This window comes from Tupaia chinensis, unplaced genomic scaffold (genome assembly GCF_000334495.1).
Source record: "Tupaia chinensis unplaced genomic scaffold, TupChi_1.0 Scaffold145592_1, whole genome shotgun sequence".
Lineage (NCBI taxonomy): Eukaryota > Metazoa > Chordata > Mammalia > Scandentia > Tupaiidae > Tupaia > Tupaia belangeri.
Genome location: NW_006205449.1, coordinates 2105275 through 2124016, shown reverse-complemented (window position 1 = coordinate 2124016; position 18742 = coordinate 2105275). Strand labels below are relative to the sequence as shown.

At 41.6% G+C, this 18742-nt stretch overlaps 1 protein-coding gene across 1 annotated transcript in view; it reads right to left on the bottom strand.

The window, feature by feature from the left end:
- FBXO15 (F-box protein 15) overlaps positions 1-16808 on the bottom strand; it is a gene marked incomplete at its 5' end in the record, with an annotated part of 44443 nt that extends 27635 nt beyond the window's left edge. Inside the window, 4 exon segments of the mRNA XM_014584064.1 lie at positions 6929-7071; positions 8039-8121; positions 9715-9841; positions 16641-16808. Of these exon segments, the coding sequence (XP_014439550.1) occupies positions 6929-7071; positions 8039-8121; positions 9715-9841; positions 16641-16808 (521 nt within the window).
- Positions 16809-18742: the final 1934 nt, after the last annotated feature.

Sequence of the window (18742 nt, the reverse complement as noted above, 5' to 3'; positions counted from 1 at the left end):
AGAGTGTTTATAGAAGTAGGGCCAAGCACAGCCATCTCAACTGCAATGACATAGCTGGAATTTACTAAATATACCACCGGGTACCACAGGAGTTTCTCAAAAACTAGAGAACTTTTTCTTTGTACTTTTTAAAAACATTATAGACACTCTGATGGCAACAGCACCCTCTGCTGATTCTCAGCAGAATCATGTGAAGAGGAAATGCATTTGAATCCACTCGTGAAGTCTTCAAGCATAAAGACAAAAGGCCAATTATTCCCATCTCTGTTTCCTCTTCTTTCATTGAACTTTGCCTCATATGTGTCAAAACAGTCACACTGCCACTGAGGGGAGAGACTGGTTCAGAGAAGGGCCGAGCGCTGCTTCAGCCCATCTGCAGAGAAGTGCCCACCCGACAGCCCTGATGTCAGCACCCCGGAGTGACAGTCACAGCAGACAACTATACCCTGAGTGCACATCGGTACAGAGCAAAGTGCATGGGAGGAGTGGAGCAGATGTTTGGGACCCTTGGCTCTGGGGTCACATGAGCCAAGGGAGACCAGAGCTTAGCCGCAGGCTAACTTTAGGGAATTAGATAGCTGACTTTCGGGATCAGCTTTGGACCTGCCAGTGACTCGGAAGAAATAAGATGACTAACCATGTCAAAAGAACGCAGGAGACAATGGCCACGACAAGACAATGTGAGCTCCAAAATAACAATACAAATAAAAATGACCAAAAATGGACAAAAATACATAAACTACATATTTTCAAAATCTAAGAGTTAATGATATACCCCAAAAAACTTACAAGTGAATCTGAAGACCACTGGAGCATTAATTCACTATTATATAAAAAGAAAGAATCAAGCATATACCCTGACATTCCTATATAAGCTGTATTTCACTGCAACCAAATAGTTGATAAGAAAAAATTATTGGGACCAGGAGTTGGTGTAATGGCTATGTCGCTGGACTCCCATGTAGTCGACTGCAGTTTGAGTCCCGGACCTGGTGACTTAAACTCACACCGGGCGCGTGTGCGTGCATGTCCAAGATCCTGAGAGAAGAATGGAGGAGAAGGGATTGTGGCGTGGCCATCTTTCCTGGGGGGTGATTTCTCACTTTCTGTCTCTCTCTGTCTTTCTGGCGAGTGTACACGCCCTATAGCAAAAACTTCTCTCAAAAAAAAAAAAAAATTTTAAATTCTTTATAAAGATTTCTAGGAACCAGCAGATAGTGTAATGGTTATGTTGCTGGACTCCCACGTAGTCAACCACAGTTTGAGTCTCACACCCAGAGGCTTAAAACTCTCACCAGATATGTGTGCATGCATGCCCAAAATCCTAAGAAAAGAATAGAGGAAAAGGGATCGCCACATGGCCATCCCTCAAAGTGGTGATTTCTTGCTTTCTGTCTCTCTGTCTCTTTGTCTCTGTCTCTCTGGTGAGCACACACACCATATAGCAAAATATCCCTCTTAAAAAAAAAAAAAAAAAAAGAATTCTACCAAACAGATGTAAAAGGAATAATGGAACTAGAAAATCCTTTTGTCATCTCTAATCAAATAATGGATACAGGTACTCATCATTTGGTAAACATTTGCAGCCTTCATATAGAAATTTATAAACAGAAATAGCAGGTTGAAAAATCCCTGAACCCACTGATCAATCATAACAATATTTAGAAAAGCATGTCTTTCTGATAAAACAGAACTATATAATGTCAGCTAGAAAGTATTCTTGAAAAAAAATTAAAATCTGATCAAGCTTCTAGAGCTAATTACCAGTGTTTGGAAAATATAAGAGACACCAAAATTGGAAATAATCGCCCAAAATGCAGAAAATTGTATAGACAGAGCCAGTGTCTTCAACAAACAAATGGCATGAAAGAGATAATCATAGATCATAAGAGACTTTAAAAGTATCAAACATGAAGACTCAAGAAGGTTTACAGTAAAAGAATTTTTTAAAAAGTTACTCTGTGCTAACCTAGTGAGCTGGAATGCTAATATCAGCAGAATAAATTTCAGAGAAAAGATTATTACAAAGAATAAAGGAGGTCATTTCATAGTGATAAAGGTCAATTAGTCAGTGGGACCCAACAGTCTTTAATGTTTATGAATACAATAACAGCATTTCAAAATATAAGTAGCAAAACTGATAGCACAGCAAGGAGAAACACAACAAAACTGGAGATTTCAGCACTACTCTCTCAGTAATTGATAAAACAAGTAGGCAGAAAACTGAACACTCTCAACCATCTTTACCTGACTAACATTTCAGAACACTCTACTCAGCAACAACAGCATACATGCTCTTCTTAGTACACATGGAGCGTACGCCAAAGAGGTCATATTTGGAATTGTAAATCAAGTCTCAATTCATTTAAAGTAATTCCAAGTTATATATTTCCTAACCACAATAAAATTATATTAGAAATCAGTAACAGAAAGATATCAGTAACAGAAAGATATCCAGAAAATTCCCAAATGCTTAGAAATTAGATAACATACCTCTATCTGAATCATAGGTCAAAGAAGAATCAAGGGGCAGGACCAGCAGTTAATGTAATGGCTATATCGCTGGACTCCCATGTAGTCGACCGCGGTTCTAGTCCGATACCCAGTGGCTTAAACTCACACTGGGTGAGTGTGCATGCACGCCCAAGATCCTGAGAGGAGAAAGGAGGAGAAGGGATTGTGGCGTGGCCATCCCTCCTGGGGGGTGATTTCTCACTGTCTCTCTCTCTGTTGCTCTCTGTCTTTCTAGTGAGCGCACGTGCCCTATAAGAGAAAACCTCTTCAAAAAAAGAAAAAGAAAAAGAAGAATTAAGGGGCCAACAGGTGGCATGGTAGTTAAGGTGCTGGTCTTTCACCTGGTCAAATGCAGTTCAAACCCCAGACTTAGCAGCTTGAAAATCACACTGGGCGTGTGTGCATGCATGCCTAAAATCCTAAGAGGTGAAAGGAGAAAAGGGATTGTAGCATGACCATCCACCTAGGGAATTATTTCTCATTTTTTTCTTTCTCTGTCTGTCTCTGACAAGCACACACATCCTACAGCAATAAAAAATTGTATAAAATGTTTTAAAATGAGAAAAAGAAGTCAAAAGAGAAATGTTTCAAAAAGTATTTTAAAATAAATAAAAACAAAACATGTTATAAGTTATGGGATGCCACTAAAGCATTATGTTGTAATGCTAAAGGAAGTTTATAGCACCAAATGTCTATTTTAAAAGGAAAGTTCTCAAATCAATGAATTTAGCTCCTCTCTTAAGAAACTAGAAAAAGAACAAACTATAAAAGTAAACACGAAAAGAAAAAGTGGAAAGAATAAAATGTGACTTGCAAATATATAACCAAATTATAATAGAGAAAAAAAAAATGAATGAAACCCAAAGCTGATTCTCAGAGATCAATAAAATCTATCAACTTCTATTCACACGGAAAAGGCAAGTAAGAAATAATACAGATTACCAATATCAGAGATCAGGTGACATCACTACAGATTCTACAGTTATTCAGAAGATAAGGGAGCCTGTGGAGCGCCCCCGCCCATCGCCCTCAGTGCCTATTTCAAAATGGCACTCAACGGAAGCCCGCTGCGCGCTAAAAGCAGTAAACAACTTTAAGGAAGTAGGGCAGTGGGGAGCGTGTAGAGCACGGGGAACACCGCATGCAACCAATCCTCTTTCGAGGACTGGCTTCTGTGCACGTGGACAACGTCCCGATTGGCCAGGGGCCCTTTATAAGGTCCTAGGGTTGGGGAGGAAGAAAAGAACTTCTGTATTCAGAGCCTGGGGAAATAAAGTGCTGAAGAGAAGACCGTCTCTGGAGTCGTCAGTTGCGCGACAGGAGCCAATTAGGTGGTGCAGTGGTTAAGGCACTGGATCTCACATGGCTAATTCTGCGGTTCAAGCCCAGATCCAGGGACTTGAAAAACATACCAGGCACATGTTTGTGTGTGCACAATATCCCAAAAAGAGAGTGGTCACTTCTCTTTCTTATTTTGTTCATCTCTCTCTCTCTCTGGCAAGTGCACATGCCTTATAGCAAATAAATAATAAAGATAATAATGAACTATTATGAACTTCATGCCAATAAATTTGGCAACTTAGATAAGATGGATAAATATCTTGAAAGACAAAAATATCAAAGCTCATTCAAGAAGAAATATATAATTTAAGTAGCCCTATTTCTATGATATTAAAGAAATTGAAACTGGCTAGTCACAGTGGTGCCGTGGTAACACCATGCTCCATGATGCTGGAGATATTCACATCCCAAGGTCTCCCTGTACGTGACCCTGGCTCGCTGAGGCTGAGGGGTACATCACAGGATGACGCATCCGTTAGAGATGCCTCTCTTTGTCTTTCGTTCTCTCTTTCTCATGGAAGAAATAAATAAACTTTAAAAATTAACAACAAAATGAAATTGTAATTCAAAACTTTCCCACAGGGCCAGCATGTAGTATGGTGGTTAAGGCACTGGAACTCAGATGGTTAACCCCACAGTTTGAGTCCCAGACCCAGCGGCTTGAAAAATACAATGGACACGTGTGCCTGTGTGCCCAAAATCCCAAAAGAAGAATGGAGGAGAAGGGAACACCGTACACCCATCCCCTCAGGGGGTGATTTCTCACTTTCCCTTCCTTTCTGTTTTTCTGTCACTCCAGCAAGCACATCCTCATGGCAAAAATATAAAAAAATTTAAATTAAATTAAATTAACATTCTCACAAAGAAAGTTTCATGTCTTGAAGGCTTCACGGATGAATTCTAGTAAACAGCAGAGGAGGAAATAATAACAATTCTGTGCAAAATACTCCAAAAAATTCAAGAGGAAGGAATACTTCCCAACTAATTCTAAGAGTGGTCTGAGACAAAAACCACACACATAAAAATGTCAAAAACACCTAAAAAGGGGGACCAGCAGTTAGAGTAATGGCTATGTCACTGGTCTCCCACATAGTCAACCACAGTTCGAATCCTGGACCTGGTGGCTTAAACTCACGGCGGGCGCATGTATGTACGTGCGGAAGATCCTGAGTCAAGAATGGAAGGGAAGGGACTGCGGCATGGCCATCCCCCCTGGGGGGGTGATTTCTCGCTTTCTGTCTCTCTGGCAAGCGCACATGCCCTGTAGCAAAAACCTCTTCAAAAAAAAGAAAAAAGAAAACACCTAGAAGATATCATTTAAAAAACTAACATTTGCTAAGTCTTAATAAATGTGCAAAACTAGTACAAAGAAAATTCTGAAACACACCTAAAAGACATAGAACTATGTTTAAATAAATTAGAGACATTCCACATTCTTGGATAGGACAAAACAAAGATACCAATTCACCTGAGGTTAATATATACATTTGACATAACTCTAACAAAAATGTCAACAAGCACAGGAAAACCTATAACTCTCTCTGAGCCAAAAAGCAAAGAAAACTAAGAGACTAATGAAGGTGTAGCTAAGAAGCACCAAAGGCAGATTAAAGTATATCCCAGTGAGCAAATGGGATAATTTTAACTTCAAAAAGAATATAGTCTCTAACTAACCATAAATCACTGAATTAATAAAAATCCAAGAGTCCAAAGTGACACTAAACAAAGAACAGAGGCAAGATAAGAAGGAGAGATAGCTCAAAATCATTTTCGTCCCCAAAAGTGACTATTACATCAATTTCTTAATCTGAAAAGTGTCATAATAAGACAAAACCCCAATTAATTAAACATTTTTCTTGCCATTATAGGAGTTCAGTAAGGTGAGAAGAAAACGTTCTTTATAAAAACTTAGCAGGGACCAGTAGTAGCATAATGGCTACGTCGCTGGACTCCCATGTAGTCGACTACGGCTGGAGTCCCGGACCCAGTGGCTTAAACTCATGCCAGGCACATGTGCGTGCGTGCCCAAGATCCCAAGAGGAGACTGGAAGAGAGGGGATTGCAATATGGCCATCCCCCCTGGAAGGTGATTTCTCACTTTCTGTTTCTCTGTCTCTCTCTGTCTTTTTGGCAAGCACACATGCCCTATAGCAAAAACCTCTCAAAAAAAGAAAAAAAAAGAAACTTAGCTAATAAATATTAAAAGAATAACATACATAGAATAATCAACATTTCTCAACTTAAACAAAAAAAATGATTTAGATAAGAATCATTAATAGATAATAAGTCTACTAGGTGAAAGACTTTTGGGTAGCAGTGTATGTGGAAGATTACCTCTACAATAAAGCAATCTAGTGGTTACCATTTTAACCAAATGGTGAAACTTGGCATTACCAATACTAGTGGGACAACCTGACATTATGTGCCCCTTAATATGATGAAAAATGAAATACATAATTTCCTCTATAAAATATTATAAAATCCTCACCAAAATGTTAAGTTTGAATCTATGCAAGTTTCTATACCAAACCCCAAGTTCACAGGATACAGAAAAATAAAGATTCTAAGGTAAAACAGTAACATAAATCAGAACGCCACATTCCCTCACTTCTTCCGTCCTCTGCCCCAGCCTCTGCCTTACCTTTGTTAAGAATGACAAATACTAACACAGCATATAGAGAAGAAAGGCTGGTTTCTCCATATTCTCATCCTGGACAGGCGCTATACTGGCCTGGGGGCAAATGTCACAAATTCTTTGAGAGAGAAGGGAAGAAGTTTGTGAGAAGTGAAGTGCAAGGAAAAACAGTAAGGTAGTGTCTGTAGGAGAGCAGAGGTCAGAAGATGGAGCACAGCGCAACGCTGCTGAAGGAGACAGAGGCGGACGCTCGGGAGATCACCACCGAGGCAAGTCCTGTAGTGACACAGGGGTATGGGAGAGCGTGCAAGAGAACATGCCAATAGATTAGGAAGTGGCCAGTGAGGACAGCAATTCTTAACTCAGATATAAAAGTTAATTCTCTACTCTCTACAACTTTGTCATTTCATAATGAAACAAAACCCCAATTAATTTCACCTTTCTTGGTGAAGAAACTGCGAAATGTAACACAGAGGTAGGAAACGCCAGTGCTGTGCATGTCGATGTGGAGTTGGTAGCCATGCAGTCCGTATTCTGTGCTGTCAATCTCAAAGGCATTATGAGGAGGCAGCTCATAGGGGCTAAAAGCAAAACAAAACATGCTCACGCATTTGTCTACACTGAAGATAAAATATGTGAGCTGAAAATACTTTTAAAAAATTAACATCTATTCAAAGCACCACTTTCTATCAATGACGCTCTATAGTAGATCTATAGGTCAGGAAACTGGGCAGAAGGCCCAAAACCAAAATGGACAAAGCTTACTTCATAAAGTTACAAACTCAAAAGCTTTTCAGGAAAAAAAAAAAAAAAAAGAAAAAGAAAAAAGAAAGCACAGAGAATCTAAGACTACAGGAGATGGCTGAGAGCTGCAGTGAAATGGCAAGCACTTGGCTGAACACACTCCAGCTCACTGGCGGACATGTACTGTCCAGACCAAATGGGACATAGCTGCAGGCCACATTCAGCCAGAGGCCTGGGAGCCTGCATGTATTGTGAGATGTGAAAATTCAGTCCCAGCTGCAGTGGTGCAGACAGCGCAATACTGGAGCCACACAGGAGTCCCAGGCTCAGACCCCAGGTAGACCTGAACACACCAGCTGTGCCCACTCATGCCTGTAGTCCTGTCTCACTGGGAGATGGTGAGAGGGTCGCAGGGTGGTAAGACCCTGGCAAGGGTACCTGTCTCCTTCCCTCCCTCTCCCTCTCCCTCTCTCTTGAATGAAATAAATAAATAGATATGAAAATTCATGTGAGTGCAGGAACATGAGGGATGACACAGACATCTCATAGTAATGAAGCATTCTGTACCTATAGATAATATTCTACTAAGTATAAATTCCTTAAACTAGAATAAATAAAGCGAATACATATTCATGAATAATCCAATTATTTCAGCAACAACTAAGTAATTATGCCTGTTGGCTTGAGTTTACTGATTAAAAACAAAGTATTTTTGCAGCTGTTCTCAGGATATTACAATGGCATCAGCTTCTAACCCTTTCTGTCAACTGTACAAAAAGTAAACACACACATACAAATACATACATAGTGGCCGAGCCCAATGTGCTCCTCTCCACAAGCTGATGTAAATGAAGATTTGCCATAACAAAAGCCAGTTCTTTCTCCTTCTGAAAAGTTAATTTAAAAGAATACATTTTTCAACGGAAATATTTTAATTTTTCACAAGGGGTTGTGAAGATCCCAGCACATTCATCTTTCAGATAAATGCAGTTTCTTACTGCGTAAGATCACCACAGTGTTAATGCATTATTACTGCTAATACGTTATTACTATCTAATAAGACTTATACATCATACTGACAGCAGGACCACCAGTCACCCGAATGTGCAGACCCTGTAGCACCAGAAGTGCTAACACCCAGTGTTTGTAAAATATCAAATGCTACATTGTATTTGAAGATTGCAGAAGTTTTTTAAGGCTAGTTCCAAGATATTTCAAACTTCTTCCAAGAAAAAGACATGACTGATAAGGCCCTCACAGACAGCAGGTTAATTTCACAGATGCTGAACATTCCTGGCACAACACCCCCTCCCACGTACTGTCTAACTTTGTAGACTCGGGAAGAATGATTGGTGTCAATTCCTTCACTTGTCCACCAGGTCCAACAGCAGGAAATGGGACTGTCCAGAAACTGATACCCACCTCTCCCCAGATGCACTGCTGACCCTGACTGGCGTAGCTAACCCCAAATAGCAAATGTGGAGGATGAGCACACCACCGGAGTCCTCATAACTCTGCAGTCAACATGGGTTGACGAACTCAGATCATCATGACATGCAGAGCAAACTGCTGCCTGACCCACGAGTCACCTTCTAACAGAAAGGAAAGAGGCAAAGAGAGCCTATTGCCACAGAAAGCTAGGAAAGAGGGCAAGGGGGCAGCGCTGCGTGAAGCTGTCGCTCCTGCTTGTCTAGTCACTGCCACAGATGCATGCCGCCACTCTCAGAATCAAATCTATGAGCGCTATCTTGAAACATCCACCAACCAAAGCCACAGAGTGAGATGTGTGGTGTGTGGAGGTAAACCACACTGTTCTGCTCTTCTCTGAGGGAGCTAGCAATCAGCCTGACCTGGCAAAGCAAGATGTTTTAAGGAGAGGGAAAAAACAACTTAGATACTTTGCCTGAAGCATAAATTATACTCAATGCCATATCTACAGGATCAGAAAGGAGCCTGAGAGGACACTGTGTTGGTAAGAGAAGCTTTGGCAGAGAAAGGACACAAAAGGAAAGAAGGAGAACGTGGATTGACTAGAGGGAAAAGGGGGGGAAAAGACCCATACTGTTAAAGGAACAGTGTGAACATGAAGGTGAGGCAGGAGAGGTGGTTGTCATCTGTGACTCAGAACAGCCAAGCAACCTCAATGAAACAAAGAGTCATGGAGGTGGACAAATGAACTTAGCAAGAAACTGATGCAGCAGGGCTGGCAGGTAGTGTGACAGTTAAGGCACTGGATTCTCACATGGTCAACCATGGTTCCAATCCCGGACCTGGAGGCCTGCTTTCTTACTTTCCCTTTATCTCTCTCTCTCTCTCTCTGAATCTCTCTGGTCAGATTTTTTAAAATAATAATAATAATAATAATAATAACAAATAAAGTTAAATAAATAGTCTTAAAAAAAAAAAAAACTGATGCAGCTATTGAAAAGCCTTAAAGGATTTTATCTCACGATGAATACATGTGGAACTGTGAGTCTTACCTTCCACAGCCCCACCAGGAGGCCAGGGTCTAAGCAGAAGATCTGGACGAGTCTGTCGCAGCCAATCATGGTGGATTCAGTTAAATGACTCAGACTGTACCTTGCAATTAAAGAACGCCATCGAGGTCTTTCAACGTTCATAACCGGAAAAAAAGAGAGAAAGAGAGAGAGAGAGATGAGCTAACCAATCTGTACTGTTATCAATTGTTCTAGTGTATCTAAAAATGCTTTCAAGGGGCATGTTAATAAGGGGCTCAAACTAGTGGCACATTGGTGAGGTGGGACACAAATGACTGCAAAACTAAAAAGCAACATAGAAACATTCAAATTTCTCACCCACCTGTGTTTTTCTCCCCTTGCTCTTATTGTCGACTCAATGGCTTAGCCAGAAGTTAAAATCAGGAAGGCGATAAAGAGGCAGAACCATCTGCTATTCTTTTCCCCACAAAAACTGAGCACAATACTATAATCAAAAGCAGACTCTCAAAAACTCACATGTTCTCACTTATATGAGAAAAAGAAAATAGTGGGAAATGCTGATTGCTAGAGGTTGGGAAGAGAGGCTAAGGAGCTGTGGGTTAACAGACACAATTACAGCTAGATAAGCAGCAGCAGCTCTGATGTTCTACAGTAGAGTAGGGTAACTATAGTTAAAAAGAATTTACTGTAGGGACAAGCAGTTGGCATAATGGCTATGTTGCTGGACTCCCATGTAGTCAACCATGGTTTGAGTCCCAGACCCAGTGGCTTAAACTCAAGCCAGGCACATGTGCATGTGTGCCCAAGATCCTGAGAGGAGAATGGAGGAGAAGGGACTGTGGCGTCACCACTTTCTGTCTCTCTGTCTCTCTCTATTTGTATATTTCAAAATAGCTAAAAGATTATTTTGGTCTTGTTTTTTAAAGAAAGATTTTTGCCATAGGGTGTATACACTTGCCAGACACACAGAGATAGAAAATGAGAAATGTCACCCCAGGGAGTATGGTCATGCCACTATCCCTTCTCCTCCACTCTCCTCTTGGGATTTGGAGCACGCACACACACACACAGTGTGAGTTTTAAGCCACAGGGCTGGGACTCAAACCATGGCTGACTATATGGGAGTCCAGCAATGTAACCATTACATCATCTGCTGGTCCTGCTAAAAGATGATTTTGAATATTTCCAGTGCCAAGTAATGATTAATGTTTGAGATGACAGATATGCTAACTACCCCAATTTTACTCTTATATAATATATTCACATACTGGAAAATCACTGTATCCCATAAGCATGTATAATTATTATGTGTCATTTAAATAATGCATAAGGAACACAGAATCGTTCCTGGGACAGAAATAAAAGCAGACTCTCAGTATGTACTCCCAATCAAGTTAGTGAAATAATGCATACACCACGATAAAATACTCTAAGTGACATAAAAGCAGACCATAATAGCTGAATTCTTTACAAATGTCTTCACAGGCGTGTGAAATTCAGTGTATATTTCAAATAGCAATTTTTTTTAAGAGTGCTGAATGTTCTTACAATAAAAAAGTGTTCAAGGTTTGAGGTGATGGGTATGCTGATTACCATGACCTCATCATTTCTCCGTGTCTCAGAATACCACATCTACCCCAGAAATGCGCATAACTATGTCAACTTAAAAATTAACATTGGCAACTTTTAAAAAAGGAAGGGTTTGCTGGGGATTGGCAGGTGGCATGGTGGTTAAAGGCTCTGGACTCCCACATGGCCGATTGTGGTTTGAGTTCTGGACTTGGCGGCTTGCTTTCTAATTTTCTCTCGCACTCTCTCACTCTTGCTCTTGCTTTTTATATCTCTCTAGTCAAATTAAAATAAATTAATAAATAAAATAAAAATTAATTAATTAATTAATTCTTAAAAATAAAAGTAAGGGTTTCCCTGCAGCACTTAGCACAACAAGCCAAGATGGCGGCTGACAGGTACCTAGATGGTCATTAAGCAAAACAGGACAAAACTCATCTTGCAGCTACCATGCTACCCCGGCCCTGCATTCACATTTCCAAAGGAGTCTTCTGATCTGAGGACCCATTGGCGCAGGAGAAGTGTGTTGAGCCTGAGCATGAAGAAACTAAAATACACTCGACCTATAGAATGTCCGTGGGGAAGGGTGAGCATGAGGAGGAACCTGAGATGGATCCAGGAGACCATGCCTGCAGCGATGTCCTGCCCACCAAGACCATTTCTGTCATGGGGGCAGTACCAGCCTCCTTGGAGTAGGCTTGGACGCCCAATGAGGAAACACCCTGGAAGCACCCAGTACCTAGCAGGTGCTCAGTGAGGAGAGTGGCTACCCTTCTTGTTATTGGTGTGGACAGCAGAGGATGGTGAATGTGAAAAACCCTCTTCCCTCACTCTCCAGAGTGTACGAAGCTAGAAGACACAAGGCGTTTCAATGGACACTGGGGATGCACTGTGTCCTCTCTTACCATGGCCTCAAAGGCCTTAGACATGGAAACTATGCCAACATTTGGCCACCAGTGCGCTTGGAGCATGGGGCGGTGAAGGTACACGCTAGAGTGGAGAATGTGGGGAGGGAGAAAATGTACTGCCTGGGCAGAAAGGTGGCAATTATAGGAAATCCAACCTGTAAATTACTTCAGTAGGGCTTTCCCTGTTCTTGAAGACTTTTCACAGAGGAAAAGGGAAAAAACAAAAGTCACCAATCCTCTCCCAGCTATCACACAGGGGCACATGAATCTGCCCTCCTGCACAATGGAACCCTCACTAACAAACCTGCAGGAAAAGTGCCAATCAAACGGACTCCTGAGAGACATCTCCAGTTTTCTTGAGCACAGTCCACCAAAGGCTGGCTGGGGACCAGCAGTTAGCCTAATGGCTATTTCACTGGACTCCCACGTAGTCGACCGCGGTTCGAGTCCCGGACCCGGTGGCTTAAACTCACGTCAGGCGCGTGTGTGTGCATGCCTAAGATCCCGACAGGAGAATGGAGGAGAAGGGATTGCGGCATGGCCATCCCCCCTGGGGGGTGATTTCTCACTTTCTGTCTCTCTGTCTCTCTCTGTCTGGCAAGCACGCACACCCTAAAGCAAAAAAAAAAAAAAAAAGAAAAAGAAAAAGGCTGGCTTAAGTCCACTGAGTTTTACTGAAAATAAATGATATTAAATGAGTTTTCCTCACTATCTACTACCTAGTATTCCCAACCTTGTTGACAATTTTCAGGAACACACTATCTTTACCTGAGCTTTACAATTCAACACTGTCCATTTAAAAGTTGGTTTTTTGTGATTATTTTCATTAAAGTTAACAATTTTGTGCAAATACCTGTGAATGACTTTTCTAGATATGCCAAGTAACCTAATATTCAAACAAGAAGTGTCTGTGGACTCGTTCCCCAAATGTAACTTCATCATGTGGAAACTCTAAATAGCACAGGAGAAAACGCTGGTGTCCACCATGACATCATAGGAAACCCCAGAGATGTATCCACATAGATGCACCATACAGAACAGTAACCTGGCAAGGGTGGTGGGTGTAGGTGGTACACTGGCAAGATTCAACAGGGCTGACCCCACATGGGAAGGTCCAGTGTCCTCAGTCCCCTAGGATAGGCCAGAAACATGGAGCCCATGATTTAGGCTGGTTAGGGATGGATCACAGCATGAGGACCCTGTGGGAAGAAACTGGCTCTTTCTATATCTCTTTGTCTCTCTCTCTCTTTCTCCCCCTTTCTCTCACAGAAGAAATAAGTAAATAAATTTGAAAATGTGTTATGTTTAAAAAAAAAAACAAGGTGGGATCAGCAGGTGGTATGATGGTTAAGGTGCTGGACACTTCCACATGGCTGACTATGGTTTGAGTCCCAGACCTGGTGGCTTGCTTTCTCACTTTCCCTCTCTCTATCTCTCTCTCTCTATCTCTATGTGTGTCTCTCTGTGGTCAAATTTAAATAAATGAATGAATAAATTAAGTCAAATAAAATAATTAAAAAAAAAAAAACAGGTAACTGTGGGCCCAGTCAGAGAGGCACAGGTAGCAGCAGTGCTGCCTCATCTGCAGAAGACCATTCAGGAAGGCTTCAGGTTTGCATCCCGCTTATAGCCTCCAGTGTACCTATGTGCACGTCCACAACTTGGGCCAGCCACGGGGCTGGGGAGAGGATCAAGTGTGAAGGTTCTTGTCAAGGCTGTCTGCTTTCCCCCTTTCTTGCCCTCATGAAGAAAATAAATAAGCAATAAAAAAGGAAACTGTATTGCTAAAATATCTTCAGCAGGCTAGCCCATGGCCTAGTGGTTAAGGCAGCTGGATACCACATGGCACAGTTCAAGTCCCAGACTGGGTACCTTGAGAAATACTCTGGGCACATGTGTGTGTGTCCCTAAAATCCTAAAAGAAGGAAGAAATGGAGGAGAAGGGATAGCAGCGTGATCATTCTCAGGAGTAGAGAGCTTCCTCTCTCTCTCTCTCTCTCTCTCTCTCTCTCTCCAGTTCTCTCTCTCTGTAGCAAGCATATGTACCCTTTGGTCAAAAAAGAAAAGAAAAAAAAGTTAGAAGCTACAAAAAAGTCTTTAGTATTACAATCAGGGAAAATAATTCACATGTTTTTCATGATAGCATTAAGGGAGCTTTAAGAATATAATAAAGCCATAAGATACCACCTAACATCAGTCAGAATGGCAAAGATTAAAAAAAAAAAATGATAAGTGTTGAAGGGGATGCAGTGAAAGGGGAACACTCCTACTCTGTTGGTGGGAATGTAAATTAGTCCAGCCACTGTGGAGAATGATATGGAGGTTCCTCAAAGACCTTCAAATAGAACTACCATATGATCCAGCAATCCCACTCCTGGGTATTTACCCAAAGGACAGGAGAACACTCAGTCAGAAAAGCACTTGCACATATTCATTGCAGCCTTATTCATAATTGCTAAGACATGGAACCAACCCAAACGTCCACAAATGGATGAATGGATTGAAAAAGTGTGACACATAAACCCCATGGAATACTATTCAACCATAAAAAAACAACCAGGCCCTGGCATTTTTTTTTTTTTTTTTGGAGAGATTTTTGCTATAGGGCATGTGTGCTCACCAGACAGACAGAGAGAGACATAGAGACAGAAAGCGAGAAATCACCCCCCGGGGGGGATGGTCACACCGCAATCCCTTCCCCTCCATTCTCCTCTTGAGATCTTGGGCTCGCACGCACACGCACCCGGTGTGAGTTTTAAGCCACCGGGTCCGGGACGCGAACCACGGTCGACTACGTGGGAGTCCAGCGACATAGCCATTACGCTAACTGCTGGTACCCCAGGTCCTGGCATTTGATAGATAGTGGACAAATATGAAAGATCTGTTGCTGAGTGAAGCAAGTCTGGCTATGAAAGAGAGACATTGTATTTCTCCCCTTAACACATACTGACTGTCCACACTCTATGGCAGAGACTGAAAGACTGGAGGACATATAAGCGTTAAAAATTGTTATGGACACTAGAGACAAAGTGTAAATATTGTGGAAGGGGATGAGCATAGGAAAGGAAATTTGGGGAAAAAACAGAGAGGTAAGACATTTATGGGACACAGATATGGTTTATTATTTGTTGATGAAGATGTGCATAGTTATTCTCATCTGGGCTAGCCTGAGGTGTATATCATGCTGTGTAAAATCTCTTTACAATCTAAATGATGTATAGTGATTAAATGTATAAATAGTAATTAAAATTAATTTTAAAATAACAAAATTAATTTTGTTAATTAATAAAAATAATTTAATAAAGCCTAGATGTACCAGCACAAAGAGGTCAGAATATGCTCATGCTCACAGCCTGGGCAGAGAGCACAATGACCAGGAAACTATCCTCCCAGGGCCAGTACCAGAAAGGAGCCAGAAACAAGGTCCCCAGTCACAGAGTTCAAGAGGGCCTTTACCCAGGAAAACCATGAAATAACATACCCTTGGGAGACAGTGTGATGCCCGACACTCTGATCTGCAGCAAGGACAGAAAGCAGAGAGACTGATGGGTGGAGCCGCACGTGTGAGATGGTAAGAACGACGATGTGGTGGACACTACTGGGATGCTAGGGGATGCTGGGACAGTGAGGAAGCTGGGAGGGAGGCAGGAAGCCACCACTGAGGACACAGAGATGCCTTCTGCATTAGAATACATTTTAAACAAAGCTATGCCAGCTTGCTCAGTAGACAAGAGCACTGACATGCCAACCTCCAGATGTGAGGCGAAAACAAGTGATGACCACAAAAGTGAGCACGGGAGACCCACAGGAGAGGCAGACGAGGGCCCTGTACTGTGTGTGGGTTCCATGCAGAGCCACCTTAAAGCAGAGTGACAGCGAAGGCGCCATAAGAACTAGCAGCACTAGCACGTGACTGATGCAACTGTCTGGCCTCTGCTCTTCACAGGGGCCATATGTGCTAATACTGATCATCGTCCTACTTCACAGGCGAGAAGTGGAGGCACAGAAAGAACAGGTTATTTGCATAGAGTCACACACCTAGTGAGTTCAACAGAAAGGCACACAAAATAGACAATAATTATAACTTTAGGACCTCATACTTAAACTACAATTAGCATACCATTTACTAAAAAAGGGGAAAAATTATAGTTTTGTAGATCTTTCCGTTAAAATAGTTATAACTAAAAACTTCAAAAAGCTATCCATGAATCATTCTGGAAATTTATTAACAAAATATGACTTCCTACTATTATAAATAACCTAGATATTAAGAATCTAAATTTAGACCAAGTTGTGAATGTGATAAATGCATTCTCTCCCTATTCTTTACTGGTGTAGAATGATAGAAAAAATATAAGATACAATTCAATTAAAATGTTGCTATACTGGTGATGTTTTTGAATTATAAAATGTCAACTAATGTTGACACAAGATGTTCTCACCCAACTCTTCTGCTGAACTAGTACTTACCTGTTTTTGGTCGGGCTTTTATACCAGTCCATGAAAACAGGTGTCACCCCACACAACTCTAAGGTGGACAGTGTGGCCACACACGGCCAGTGTTTGCCATACCACGCAAGAGAGACTGCCGTGTGGTTTATGGAGAGGTTGACGTGCTCCATGACATGCTCCTTTCCAGTGTTTACTTTAAGTAAGACTCACTTTCCTTTCAGTATAATTGCCCAGCCTAAACCACATGCTCTGGAGAAAGAAAAGAGAACTAAAAATGTTTGCCTCCTTGCAGGAAGAAACACAATGGTAACTTCTCACACTTCTAAGGCCCCTCGCTCCCAAACCGCAGCAGTCCCATGTCTCAGAGCACACCTAACAGCTTTCATCCACCAACAGTTCTCTCCGGGATACTCCTGCTTGCCCAACACACACTCGATGAGCATCCGAGAGCTTCAGGTTCTGGCAGTACCCAGCTGAGTAGGGCAAGGTTCTGCCCAGAGGGAAGACGCCTGGCATACTTGTGCTTTCTTAGAGCAGATATGAGGTGATCTCTGGTTTTCATAACAACTTTAGGCCAAATATGAGGGGACTTCAAAAAGTTCATGGAAAAGATGGAAATAAAGTATGAGTTTATTTTGATGTGAAAAAAATTTTAAATCCATGCATACTTTTTTCATAACATGCATTTTCCATGAACTTTTTTGAAGACCTCTCACAAATGGACTAGAAAAACACTACCTATTCTATGGGTGCACAAAACACACCCAGTTGTCAGAGACAGCCTCCCACAAGCTGAGGTGCATGTATGTCCTAGGTGCACAACACGGAGCTGCCCATTATTCTTTAGAGTGGCCGTAACCGATGCATGGAGCACACGCTGCAAGGGCACACCGCATACCTGAGCGCCTCCTTGGTTTTGAGTGGAAGGTCTGTGTAGTGGTTGACAGGTTTGAGGACCTGAGCTAGTGCTGCTTTTACAGATGCTATTTGCTTTCTAATAAATTCTTTCTTCCAATATCCAGCTTCTTTATCCTCAACTGACAGTAAGTTCATAGACACAGCTATCTTCTCCACTGAATTAACTTTCCAATTCAGTCTTTTAGGTGTAAAAGCAGTTGAGTAGATTCTGATCCAAATTAAACTGGGAGAAAAGAGGAAATAAGAGACATTATCATGTACCTGCAGTACTAACATACTAAACTATAGATGAAAGTAATTTTCAAATAGTCCAATTCCATGAGTAAGTCAAGTAGAACTATGTACAGCTGTTAAAATGAACTGCAGTTTCAGATGAAGAGTTTCAGATACACTGATCCCAAAAAAGCATAGAAAAAGAAAAACCTGTGTCCTAGGATCGGTTTAAAGTGAGCCATCTCCTGTCTTTGCGATTATCCAAACCTCCGCCTTCTACATCAATAACTGAATGAAAGGTCTGTTATAGAAAGTAAAAGGAAGGGTACATAGTATGACTATCTTGTTTTTTAAATATGTACATGCTTGTAAAATATCAGAAAGAAAATACACACAGAGAGCAAGAAATACCAACAGTGAGCAACTGACCTGTCCTTTCTGCTTTCTATTTTTAATTTTTCCAACAATAAATATGTATTGCTTTCTCTAAGAAAAAAAAGGTAAAGGTTACTAATAGTAAGAACTAACAGTGACAGCGAACATGAGTTTTTTGGAGCATTTACTGTGTATCAGGTAAATGCTCAAAAAGCACTTCCTCTACATTAATTCACTCAATCTCCACAACAAACCCAGAAGGCAGCTACCATTACCGTCCCCACTGCACAGATGGCATAACTGAGGCCCAGATGCAAAGTCATCGGGTCTGGATTTGTGAACGCATGCCTGTGGTGGAACTGGAATTTGAGCCCATGCAGCCTCAACCAGAGTTGCAATCTTACCACCTGTACTTCATGGCCTCTTCAATTACGTAAAGACATGAGTTCAAAGAAACTGAAGAAGTTACCCAAGTTCAGACAGCCAACAAGCTACAGTGTTGGAATTCAAATCTCACTCTGACTTGAGGGCTGTGTTCCTTCCACTCCCTACTGTAAGCAGCCCCTGAGAAGCCACAGGAGCAGCAGTAGTTAGTGGAGGGCTTACCTGGCCCC